Source organism: Zootermopsis nevadensis, unplaced genomic scaffold (genome assembly GCF_977971745.1).
Source record: "Zootermopsis nevadensis isolate Lab colony 2312 unplaced genomic scaffold, Znev_1.0 Znev_ptg000012l, whole genome shotgun sequence".
NCBI classification, from domain to species: Eukaryota; Metazoa; Arthropoda; class Insecta; order Blattodea; family Termopsidae; genus Zootermopsis; species Zootermopsis nevadensis.
This window is the reverse complement of record NW_028259144.1, coordinates 15,605,662-15,617,924: the sequence shown is the minus strand read 5'-3', so window position 1 is coordinate 15,617,924 and position 12,263 is coordinate 15,605,662. Positions and strand designations below refer to the sequence as shown.

General features: G+C 39.6%; 1 protein-coding gene across 1 annotated transcript; it reads right to left on the bottom strand.

The window, feature by feature from the left end:
- Positions 1 to 6,622: 6,622 nt before the first annotated feature.
- LOC110828368 (E3 ubiquitin-protein ligase MARCHF6) lies at positions 6,623 to 12,037 on the bottom strand. The gene is given in 7 exon segments (XM_087348151.1): positions 6,623 to 9,038; positions 9,393 to 9,544; positions 9,547 to 9,661; positions 10,122 to 10,323; positions 10,325 to 10,584; positions 11,654 to 11,909; positions 12,015 to 12,037. Coding segments are annotated over 7 exon segments (1,104 nt in total). The 3' UTR covers positions 6,623 to 8,942.
- Between the last annotated feature and the right edge of the window lie 226 nt (positions 12,038 to 12,263).

Below are 12,263 nucleotides of genomic sequence, written 5' to 3'. Positions count from 1 at the left end.
GACGCTCAGCACCAAAGACCGAGTCCTGCAGAGGTCGGTTGTTGGAGACTGCGAGACTCGGCAACCTGGTCAGATAGAGGATGAAACTTGTGGAGACAGGATGAGGCATTCACAGTTTCGCAGGCACCTCTTGCGGAAAAATATTGAAATTTGTTAAAAATTTTCGAAAAGTCAAAAAATGATGGAAATTGTCTGTAAAGCGCACAAAATCCAAAAAAATTGATATTTTGGAAATAATTTTGAAAGTGGAATTTTTCAAATTTCTTTGGTTTTGTGCGCTTTTTGGACAATTTCCATGGTTTTTTGATTTTTTGAAAATTTTGAAATTTTTCAAAATTTCACGACCTGATGCCTTGCAGAACCTTTCTCTCTCGGACTGCTTCTGATGTACTGTGTCTGACGAATTCGGTCTGTGCCTGACTGGTGCTCTACACGGACCGGTCTCTGTATGACAGCTATTACGTGACGTCTCTGAGAAGACCAGGTGCGACAGTCAACACGTAAGGCAGACGCTCACCACCAAAGACCGAGTGCTGCAGAGGTCGGTTGTTGCAGACTCCGAGAGATTCGGCAACCTGGTGAGACAGAGGACGAGTCTTGTGGAGACAGGATGAGGCATTCACAGAGTTTCGCAGGCACCTCTAGCGGAAAGATTAGGAAAAATATTGAAATTTTTAAAAATTTTCGAAAAGTCAAAAAATGCTGGAAATTGTCTGAAAAGCGCACAAAACCAAAAATTTTTGAAAATTTTGAAAAAAAAATTGAAGGTGTAATTTTTCCAATTTCTTTGGTTTTGTGCGCTTTTTCGACAATTTCCAGCGTTTTTTGATTTTTTGAAAATTTTGAAATTTTTCAAAATTTCACGACCTGATGCCTTGCAGAGCCTGTCTCTCTCGGACTGCTTCTGATGTACTGTCTCTCTGAAGAATTCGGTCTGTGCCTGACTCGTGCTCTGCACGGGCCGGTCTCTGTATGACTGCTATGACGTGACGTCTCTGAGAAGACCAGGTGCGACAATCAACACGTAAGGCAGACGCTCACCACCAAAGACCGAGTCCTGCAGAGGTCGGTTGTTGCAGACTCCGAGAGATTCGGCAACCTGGTGAGACAGAGGACGAGTCTTGTGGAGACAGGATGAGGCATTCACAGAGTTTCGCAGGCACCTCTTGCGGAAAGATTAGGAAAAATATTAAAAATTTTCAAAATTTTCGAAAAGTAAAAAAATGCTGGAAATTGTCTGAAAAGCGCACAAAACCAAAACATTTTGAAAATTTTGAAAAAAAAATTGAAGGTGGAATTTTTTAAATTTCTTTGGTTTTGTGCGCTTTTTGGACAATTTCTGGGTTTTTGATTTTTTTGAAAATTTTGAAATTTTTCAAAATTTCACGACCTGATACCTTGCAGAAGCTGTCTCTCTCGGACTGCTTCTGATGTACTGTCTCTCTGAAGAATTCGGTCTGTGCCTGACTCGTGCTCTGCACGGGCCGGTCCCTGTATGACTGCTATGACGTGACGTCTCTGAGAATACCAGGTGCGACACTCAACACGTAAGGCAGACGCTCACCACCAAAGACCGAGTCCTGCAGAGATCGGTTGTTGCAGACTCCGAGAGATTCGGCAACCTGGTGAGACAGAGGACGAGTCTTGTAAAGACAGGATGAGGCATTCACAGAGTTTCGCAGGCACTTCTTGCGGAAAGATTGGAAAAAATATTGAAATTTCTGAAAATTTTCGAAAATTCAAAAAGTTATGAAAATTGTCTGAAAAGCGCACAAAACCAAATTTTTTTTGAAACTTTTGAAAAAAAATTTCAAGGTGGAATTTTTCCAATTTCTTTGGTTTTGTGCGCTTTTTGGACAATTTCCAGCGTTTTTTGATTTTTTGAAATTTTTCAAAATTTCACGACCTGATGCCTTGCAGAACCTTTCTCTCTCGGACTGCTTCTGATGTACTGTGTCTGACGAATTCGGTCTGTGCCTGACTGGTGCTCTATACGGACCGGTCTCTGTATGACAGCTATTACGTGACGTCTCTGAGAAGACCAGGTGCGACAGTCAACACGTAAGGCAGACGCTCACCACCAAAGACCGAGTCGTGCAGACGCCGGTTGTTGCAGACTCCGAGAGATTCGGCAACCTAGTGAGATAGAGGACGAGTTTTGCAGAGACAGGATGAGGCATTCACAAAGTTTCGCAGGCTTCTCTGGCGTAAAATTTAGGAAAAATATTGAAATTTTTCAAAATTTTCGAAAAATAAAAAAATGATAGAAACTGTCTGAAATGCTCACAGAAGCAAATAATTTTGAAAATTTTGGAAAAAATTTTGAATGTGGAATTTTTCAAATGTCTTTGGTTTTGTGCGCTTTTTGGACAATTTCCAGCGTATTTTGATTTTTTGATAGACCGTGTCTTCCGGTCTCGATCTCTGTCTCTCTGTCTCTGTCGGCCCCGTTCTCTGCCATACGTGTTTTCTGCCGTACCCGAGCTTTGCAGACACAGCACGTCACAGACGGTCATACAGAGACCGTTTGGTGCAGACCGAGGCACGCACACACCGTGTTCGACAGAGACACAGTAAGTCAGAGACAGACCGGCAGAGACCGGTTCAGCAATGCTTCTTGTGGGGTGAATTTTGAAAAAAATTTAAAATTATGAAAATTTTCAAAAAATCAAGAAATGCTGGAAATTGAACAAAATTGGCACAAAACAAGATATTTTTAAAAAATTTCACCTTCAAATTTTTTTAAAATGTTTTGGTTTTGTGCGTTTTTTATACAATTTCAGCATTTTTTGATTTCTCGAAAAATTTGAAACATTTTTCAAAACTCACCCCAAGCGATGACTGCCTGACTCGGTGAATGATACCCTCTGTGTGTCAGACGCAGCCTCTACATCACACGGTTCCTGCCAGGCTCGGTGTCTGCCTCATCCGGCCTCTACAGGACTTGTTCTCTGTTGACCGTGTCTCTGCCGGTCTCTTTCTTACTCACCCGTTTTCTTCCGGTCTCGGTCTGTGCCTTACGTGGTGTCTGCCCACACTGGCATGGCGAAGACGGCACGTCAGAGGCCGTGTCATACAGAGACAGATTCAGGCACAGGCCGCGTTCGTCAGACACAGTAGTTCAGAGACAGTCAGACTGGAACGGGTTCTGCCAGGTATTTGGTGTTCTGAATTTTGAAAATAAATTGAAAATTCTTAATATTTCCAAAAAATGTTGGAAATTATCCAAGAGGCGCACTAAACAAGAATTTTTTTGGTTTTGTGCGCTTTTTAGACAATTTCCAGCATTTTTTTATTTTTAGAAAATGATGACTGCCAGTCTCGGTGAATGACACCCTCTGTCTGTCAGACGCCTAAAGGGAGAAGACCTCTGGGATACGCAAAAAACTGCAAAACTGAGTTCGAGTGCTGGTAGTTATTTTTCCAGATGATTTATTGGGTGATATCACAAAATTCACAAATAAAAAACAGGAACAAATTAGAGAAAATTATTCTAGGCAGAGAGACTGCTTAGAAACTTCAATCGATGAAATCAAAGCTCTAATTGGACTTTTATACTTAGACGGGTGCCTAAAATCCTCACACCTAAACGTCAGAGATTTATGGGATTCTGAACTTGGAGTGACGAGATGTGGAGTTACAATATCATATCGCCGTTTCCTGTTATTGATCACTGCTCTACGTTTTGATGACATTGACACGCGCAATGAACGCAAGGTGGTTGACCGATTAGCTCCAACAAGGCAGGCAGTTGAAAATTTCAATAATAGCTGTAAAAATGTTTACTCTATAAGTGAATATGCAACCCTAGACAAAATTCTGCAGCAATTCAGAAAAAGATGCATTTTCAGACAGTATATACCGAATAAGCCGACAAAATATGGCATAAAGATCTTTGCATTAGCAGATGCAAGGATATTTTACACTACGAAGATTGAACTATACGCAGGAAAACAACCAGAAGGACCATATAATATCTCCAATGATCATGGAAGCATTGTGAAAAGACTTATTGAGCCCATAGAAAATACAGGGCGCAACGTCACTATGGATAACTGGTTCTCATCGATTCCAATTGTCGAAGAACTCGAACGAAACTACAAAACTACAGTTGTTGCAACACTAAAGAAAATAAACCACAGATTCCTCCTGAATTTGTCGCCAAAAAGCAAACCGTCTTCAGTACACTTTTTGGATTCACAAAAAACTATATGCTATGTTCATAACTTCCCAAAAAATGTTCTTTTGATTTCTAGTATGCACGATACCCCTGATACCGGAGAAGCAAAAAACCTGAGATGATTTCTTCTACAGTTTGACCAAAGGGGGAGTAGACGTGATTGATAAAATGAAGGGAGAATATACCGTGGGGAGGAAAGGTTCGCGTTGGCCATTGACAGTATTTTATGGCCTACTTGACATAGCTGGAATAAACAGCCAGATTATTTTCAAAAATAATACGGAACAAATTGTCACTCATAGATTTTTTCTGAAGGAACTGATGAAGCAGTTTAGGCTCGATGCACACGAGCGAGTTATTTTCGCGAGCTCGCCGCGTCATTTTCTCGCGCGTTTTAGCAGTATATGTGAAGCAATGGAGCAATGCACACTATGGCGGTGACGCCGCGAGGACGCGGCGAGCAATTTGCGCTCGCCAACCACTGCTGCTTCGCAGCGAGTTCGCCGATCGCCGCGAAGCAGCAGACTGTGTGAAAGCATTGGGCAGTGCACACGTGGTTCGCAACAGCTCAGAGTCACAACCAGCATTTCTAGAGGTATTGCAAGCCTCATCGCAGAATCTTTACTTTTGATGGATGCATCCAGTTTTGCTGCTAGCTCATCAAACGACTTTATACTCATACGACAATAATTATGAAATTTACTTTCATCTTCTCTTAAATCTATAAACATTGTCACGAACGCCCCTTTTAACAGCCGTTAACTAACCAACGGGTGTGTCCAATACTTCCTATTGCGTTTTTTAAGGATGTATTCATAAACGAAATAGGCAAACACTACACGTTTTGCCTATTTCGTTTATGAATACATCCTTAAAAAACGGAATAGGAAGTTTAAGGTTTACATGCGTCATGTTTGTGTTTTTGATTAAAATATATAATAAAATTCAGGTCAATACACAAAACTTTATTTGGATGTTAAAATTTTAAATTTTAAATTTGCGCCATTCATCACTATAAGGATGTTACATTAGAGCACTTTCATTCATTTCACAACATGTTTCGATGTAATACATCATCTTCAGGTGTTGTTTTTTAAAACTATTTTATATTATAATGCATGCCTTTCAATATATATATTGAATTGAATATATTGAAAGGCATGCATTATAATATAAAATAGTTTTAAAAAACAACACCTGAAGATGATGTATTACATCGAAACATGTTGTGAAATGAATAAAAGTGCTCTAATGTAACATCCTTATAGTGATGAATGGCGCAAATTTAAAATTTAAAATTTTAACATTTAAATTTTAAATTTTAACATCCAAATAAAGTTTTGTGTATTGACCTGAATTTTATTATATATTTTAAGGAATAGGAAGTATTGGACACACCCGTTGGTTAGTTCACGGCTGTTAAAAGGGGCGTTCGTGACAATGTTTATAGATTTAAGAGAAGATGAAAGTAAATTTCATAATTATTGTCGTATGAGTATAAAGTCAAAGCAGCAAAACTGGATGCATCCAACAAAAGTAAAGATTCTGCGTTGAGGCTTGCAATACCTCTAGAAATGCTGGTTGTGACTCTGAGCAGTTGCGAGGGTTGCGAAGCACGTGTGCACTGCCCAATGCTTTCACACAGTCTGCTGCTTCGCGGCGATCGGCGAACTCGCTGCGAAGCAGCAGTGGTTGGCGAGCGCAAATTGCTCGCGGCGTCACCGCCATAGTGTGCATTGCTCCATTGCTTCACATATACTGCTAAAACGCGCGAGAAAATGACGCGGCGAGCTCGCGAAAATAACTCGCTCGTGTGCATCGAGCCTTACTCAACGCTTCGTTTATATGAGAGGGACTATTCCTGTAAGATCTTCTTCAATCAAAAGAAAGATTCACATGATTTCTGAAACCAACCCGGATAATCAACAAACTCGTAGAGCAACTAAAAGCAGCAGACAGCTTTGTGCCGATTGTCTTCGGAGATAAATAGGAAAACAACAATAACATGCACCTCATATAACAAATTCCTTTGTGGTGAGCATTTCCATTTGTTTGAATTGTTATAGAGACTGAAAATCAGCAAAGGAATCAGATAGCGATTGAAATTTAAAAAAATTGATTTTGTATATATCCTATTGTTGTTGCTATTATTATTACCATTCATAAATTAAATTTGGAAACACTGATTAGTTTTAGATGTTTTTTATCATTCATTAATACAAAATGAAACTAATGGGCCAGTAATCAGATCTTTAAATATGATTGGCGTGTATCAGTTTAATGAAAAATAGCCACATAGAACACAAACTCTAAAAGAGTATATATATATATATATATATATATTATCATTTATAAACATAATACAAAGAATTACAAACGAAATTTGGTTACGGCTATCCATGGCACACTAAGATATTTTTCACTGAACGTTTACGTATTACATAAATTTTAAATTGTATCTCAGTTTTTTTAATGAAAAATATACATAGATTTAACATTTTATTAGTCTCTTAATTGTAACTCCATAAATAAATTAAAAGTTAGTAATAGTCTGATTAAGTATTTGCTCAATTGATGCTCACACGCGAGTCGGGACGTTCCAGCGATGGGCGCGAGCTCTGAAGGATTCTCCGGAACCGTGGTTCCACTGTCCCCACACAAAAAAATCAGGTGGCGTTAGGTCTGGGGAACGAGGTGGCCACAAACCCTTAGAAATCACACGATCACCAAGAAACTCAGCCAAATTGCCAGAGTGGAATTAGCTGTGTGTGCAGTGGCCCCATCTTTCTGAAACCAGCAATCTCGTTCTGTTTCCTCCAGTAATGCAATAAACTGCATAACGAATTCCTGGTAACGTTCAGCAATAACAGTTTCTCTAAAGAAGAGAGGACCCACCACCCTGTGACGTGAAACTGCACACCACACTCCAATCTTCTGACTGTGTAAGGGCACCTCAAGGAAAACGTGTGGATTTTCATAGCTCCAAAACTTACCGTTCTGACTGTTTACATAACCACTTAAATGAAACCAAGCCTCATGTGTGAAGAAAATGTTGTCCAAGGTACCGACAACGTCCCTCACAAGTTCTCGGAACCATTCACAGTATCGTAATCTTTTCCCTTTGTCCGGTTCCTTGAGTTCGTGCATTGTGTGAATTCTGTAAGGCACAAGTTTCAGCAGCCTCGTACACCTCTGCGTTGTTCCATAACTCAATCCAGTCTTCTGCACTAATATTCTTAAGGACTTCTTGGGTGACCGTTCTAAGCACTACCTAACCTCATTCAAATTTTCATCATTCAGATTTGATGGCAGTCCAGATCGCTTTTTGTCACTTACGCTGCCTGTTTCACGAGAACGGTGAACAATTCGGCACGAGCGATTCTGGAAAACTACGCACAAACGATTGTTGGCATTCCGTGTATGAATTCGTCTTAAAATAATGTTCCACAATGAATACTCGCTCTATGAAAAACTCATCTTACAGTTTCGAATGCCATTACTCAAGTGGTGAGACCTAGCAGTGTCTGAAGGTCATACTGCCTGCACAACACCTGGCCGACAGTACAGTGTTGCCAATACTTACTTTTCCATGCTCTTCTGCGCGAATTTTGAAGAAACCATCAGATTAGTTTAGCATAATGACATGTTGCAGATTCTGACCCTGTGAACGCTGCTTCAGATGCGTTGCATGCATCTTTTAATGCTTTGCATATGGTGTGCATACGGTATTCTGGTGAGGTTAGAGGAACAGATCTTGCATGGTGGTGGTCCTCATTCGCTTGAAGGAGATAATAACAATGTTCCTCTACCAGCTGGAAACATCCTTCGACCACATCCACTCCTACCACTTTATAATAACGTTTCGGAACCTGACTGGCAGGAAGATGTAAATCAAGTAAGTAGATCCACATCATCTAGTTCTCATGCATATGGTGCATGTCACATTTGCTTTATATAATATCTTGAAAGCAGTAAGTCATGGAAAGTATATTAGTAGGCCTCCTAAGTTTTAAACTTCTGGTCTGAATTGCATGCCAGCATTTCCAGTACTGCTAATGTAACTGCTATTCACTGCGACTCAGCTACAACCTTGTCAATTAGAGTTAGACCATGAGAAGATTGAGGATGACATGTAGGCTAGGTCATTACACATACTTCATGACACTTACATAGGCCAACTAGACATAATACTAGAAAGGATAAAGATGTTAATGACAAATGTATTTTATAATGATATATAGTAGCCATTATTAAAAAGATTGTATGGTTTTTCAAGCTGAAACCTCTCTGTAATCTAGTTCAGTGGTATTGAACCTTTTTTGTTCGTGTACCCCCAGATATAATTTCTCTTCAGCTTTGTACCCCCAAATGTGCTGTTGCCTTCTCACTGCTTCTTGGAGTGATCCCTCTCCTCTTTGGACATCTCATGGAATTGACAGTTCTGATCCCACTTCTTGTGCCTCTTGACCAGACTCCAGAGCTCTTTGTGTGGCAGGTCTGGTCCTTGGGTGTTCTATTCACCATAATAGCCTGTGCAGGAACCATGATGGGTCCTGAGTGGGCACTCAAACATGCTATTGAAAGAGCTTATCGTGATGGAATTCATGGCATGGATCTGGGATTTGTGCTTCGTGAGTTAGCTGCACCAGTGGTGGCCTGTTTCATTCTGGCTCTAGCTGTTCCATATGCCATAGCATATGGCATCGTACCCCTCGTAGTCACTAGTCTGCATCTGCGTAATCTCACAGCACGATGGCAGTATCTATTCCTGCTTCTCATCATGCTGGTGGGTGGTGTCATCGTGTTTCTGATCCGTGAGTTCCGCAAGCAATATGAACACATCAAGGATGACAAGTATCTGGTGGAATACAGGCTAGTTAATAATGACCATGAGCATCACTAGTCGCCAAGTGGCAGTTAGTCCAACATCCAGCATTGAAGTGAAAGACATAACAAAACAACAGGCTGACAAAACGCTTACATATACACACAAGTAACCAAAGAAACAAACAAGTAGGGCTTAATGTTTTCCCTTTAGGAGAATATTCATCACATTTCTCACTGTGATAGTACTACTTCCTAAAGACACCTTGTCTACGATTAAGACTTTTCTTCTTATAGCTGATATTGGTAGCCAAGGTCATGCAGAACCTCATTCCAGGTTCACAAGAGGGGAGTGTTCTGCTATAATATTTTGATTTGAACTACAAACCTGAATTGGGCTGAAGTGTAGATAATTTAAGTTTCTCAGGAACCAAAGTACACCAGGCCTCAATACTTCTCTAAGAAGCAAGATGAATTGTGCAAAACAGTACACATACGCCATCCCAACAAGCCAATGTATGAGCATGGCGGTGCCAGGTGGAAACTCGACACTCGGTCTTGTAGGGTTGCATCAAACATTGACAAGGAGCAGAAATCTAACCACCAACCACATATTAGTGGGAGGACACCTATTTCCACAACACACAACAAGAACACCTGGAAAGAAGAAATAACATTACTTCAGTATTCTCAAATATTCACAGGTAATATGGCAGGCATATCTCTCCCATAGTATTATAGAATATATTGAAATATTACTTTTGCCAGCTGAATGTACATGGGGTGGGGTTGGGTTGGGTTAGGTTAGGTTAGGTTAGGTTAGGCAGATTGAAATAAATACAGCTGAGCAGATTATGACACAGAGGCTAGAAGAAAAATCATTTGTTCTGGCTCCATGGAGATAGAAAATTACTTTCTAGGTTCATGACCATAATGAAATTTACTACTACAAAAATGAATGTGGATTCTTCAAACACCTTAAGGAGTCTCATGCTCCTGGCCCACTTAATTAAAGTAACTAATCTTTCAATATCATTTTATTAACATTCAATGTTACTGTGCAGTAACCGTATTGTGCGATGATTGTGCTGATGCAATTTATGTTATATTACTTTACCTTCACCATCAAGTAACAGAGTCAAAAAATTCTTCTGGATCTTCTTAAGCCAAGGAGTGAAGCCAATCCATGTAGCAGGACAAGACAGAGGCCAATAACACAATATCCGCATAAAGTGGTGACAAGGCCTTCAAAGTGAGATGCAGCAGCATGCTCTCTCAAATTGAACCTCACCACAGCAAAATGTCCAATGTTGTATTGAGAAGGCCCTGAACAGAGTCATAAGTAAAACACCCAATCCAAAAAATCTTTCCAAGTTCATTTCTTCTGCAGCTTGATCCTGCTCTATTGGATTCCAATTTCCTTCATCGGCTGCTGCGCCATTGTCTACAGCACCAAGCTCAAGTTCCTCAGCATCTCCTACAGCAGCATTTTCAAGGGGATCCACTCCAACCAAGTCTGGACCAACAACAGGGCATGGCAGAACACCTCCTGCTAAAGCAGCTGCAACTGGATGTTGTTCCTGTAGCATACAAGTATCCACAAACTTTTGATAGGAAAACCTAAATGAAATAGACCACTTGAGACATACAGACACAGACAGGAGGATAATAATAATATGGATTCAAAGGAAACATGGTGAGAGGTCGTGGAATTCATCTGACTTAGAAGAGGGTCCACAGCAGGCTCTTGTGAACACAAAACTTTTGTTTACATAGAAGACAGAGAGTAACTAACACACTCTAAAAGAATTTTGCTTCATGGAGTTGGTTACACAGTTATGACAGTTATTCTCCTCATTTACAAAGTTGTGAGTTTATACTTATATCAGAGCAGAAGTTGGCAAGTGGAGTGGAAATGCATTATAATGTGCCAGGCTTCAAAAGTAAGGCAGACCTGTGCATATCCATAGACCTCTAGGTATCCTGATCTGGATGTTATGTAACAGAGCTGTTACACTGTTCTTCACTACAGTGAACTAGATCAGTGGTATTCAACCTGGGGTGCGCAAAGAAAAAAAATATATTATTTTATGATAAACACTGAATAATGAGTAATGTAATTTATTTTAGATGTGGATTATATACTATGTATAACTTCAATTATACACCAACTACTTTGGGGGTACAAAGATGAAGAGAAATTATATCTGGGGGTACACGAGCAAAAAAGGTTCAATACCACTGAACTAGATTACAGAGAGATTTCAGCTTGAAAAACCATACAATTTTTTTAATAATGGCTACTATATATCATTATAAAATACATTTGTCATTAACATCTTTATCCTTTCTAGTATTATGTCTAGATGCCCTATGTAAGTGTCATGAAGTATGTCTAATGACATAGCCTACATGTCATCCTCAATATTCTCATGGTCTAACTCTAATTGACAAGGTTGTAGCTGAGTCACAGTGAATAGCAGTTACATTAGCACTACTGAAAATGCTGGCATACAATTTGGATCAGAAGTTTAAAACTTAGGAGGCCTACTAATATACTTTCCATGACTTACTGCTTTCAAGATATTATATAAAGCAAATGTGACATGCACTATATGCATGAGAACTAGATGATGTGGATCTACTTACTTGATTTACACCTTCCTGCCAGTCAGGTTCCGAAACATTATTATAAAGTGGTAGGAGTGGATGTGGTCGAAGGATGTTTCCAGCTGGTAGAGGAACATTGTTATTATCTCCTTCAAGCCAATGAGGACCACCACCATGCAAGATCTGTTCCTCTAACCTCACCAGACCACCGTATGCACACCATATGCAAAGCATTAAAAACGATCCATGCAACGCATCTGAAGCAGCGTTCACAGGGTTAGAATCTGCAACATGTCTTTATGCTGAACTAATCTGATGGTTTCTCTTATTTTCTGTGGGAGAAATGTGGGACACTATCTTAAAATAAGCCATTATTCTGAATCTGCCATTTATAACCAACTTAATATTTGTGTCAGATACCATAATGGTCCACAAAGATTTGTAAATAAAACGAAAAGAAAAAACAGGTCTCCATTTAAAGTTGTCATAAATGGATATATTTTTATAGTTCTATGACAAATAAAAATTTATTGACAGTTAAAGTTGTGTAAGGTTAGTTATTTTAATTTAATTTACAAGATGATGTGTTTGTACTTCCTCTGTAATCATGAATTTTATATTTGGCATTAGAAGACAACATGCAGGAAAG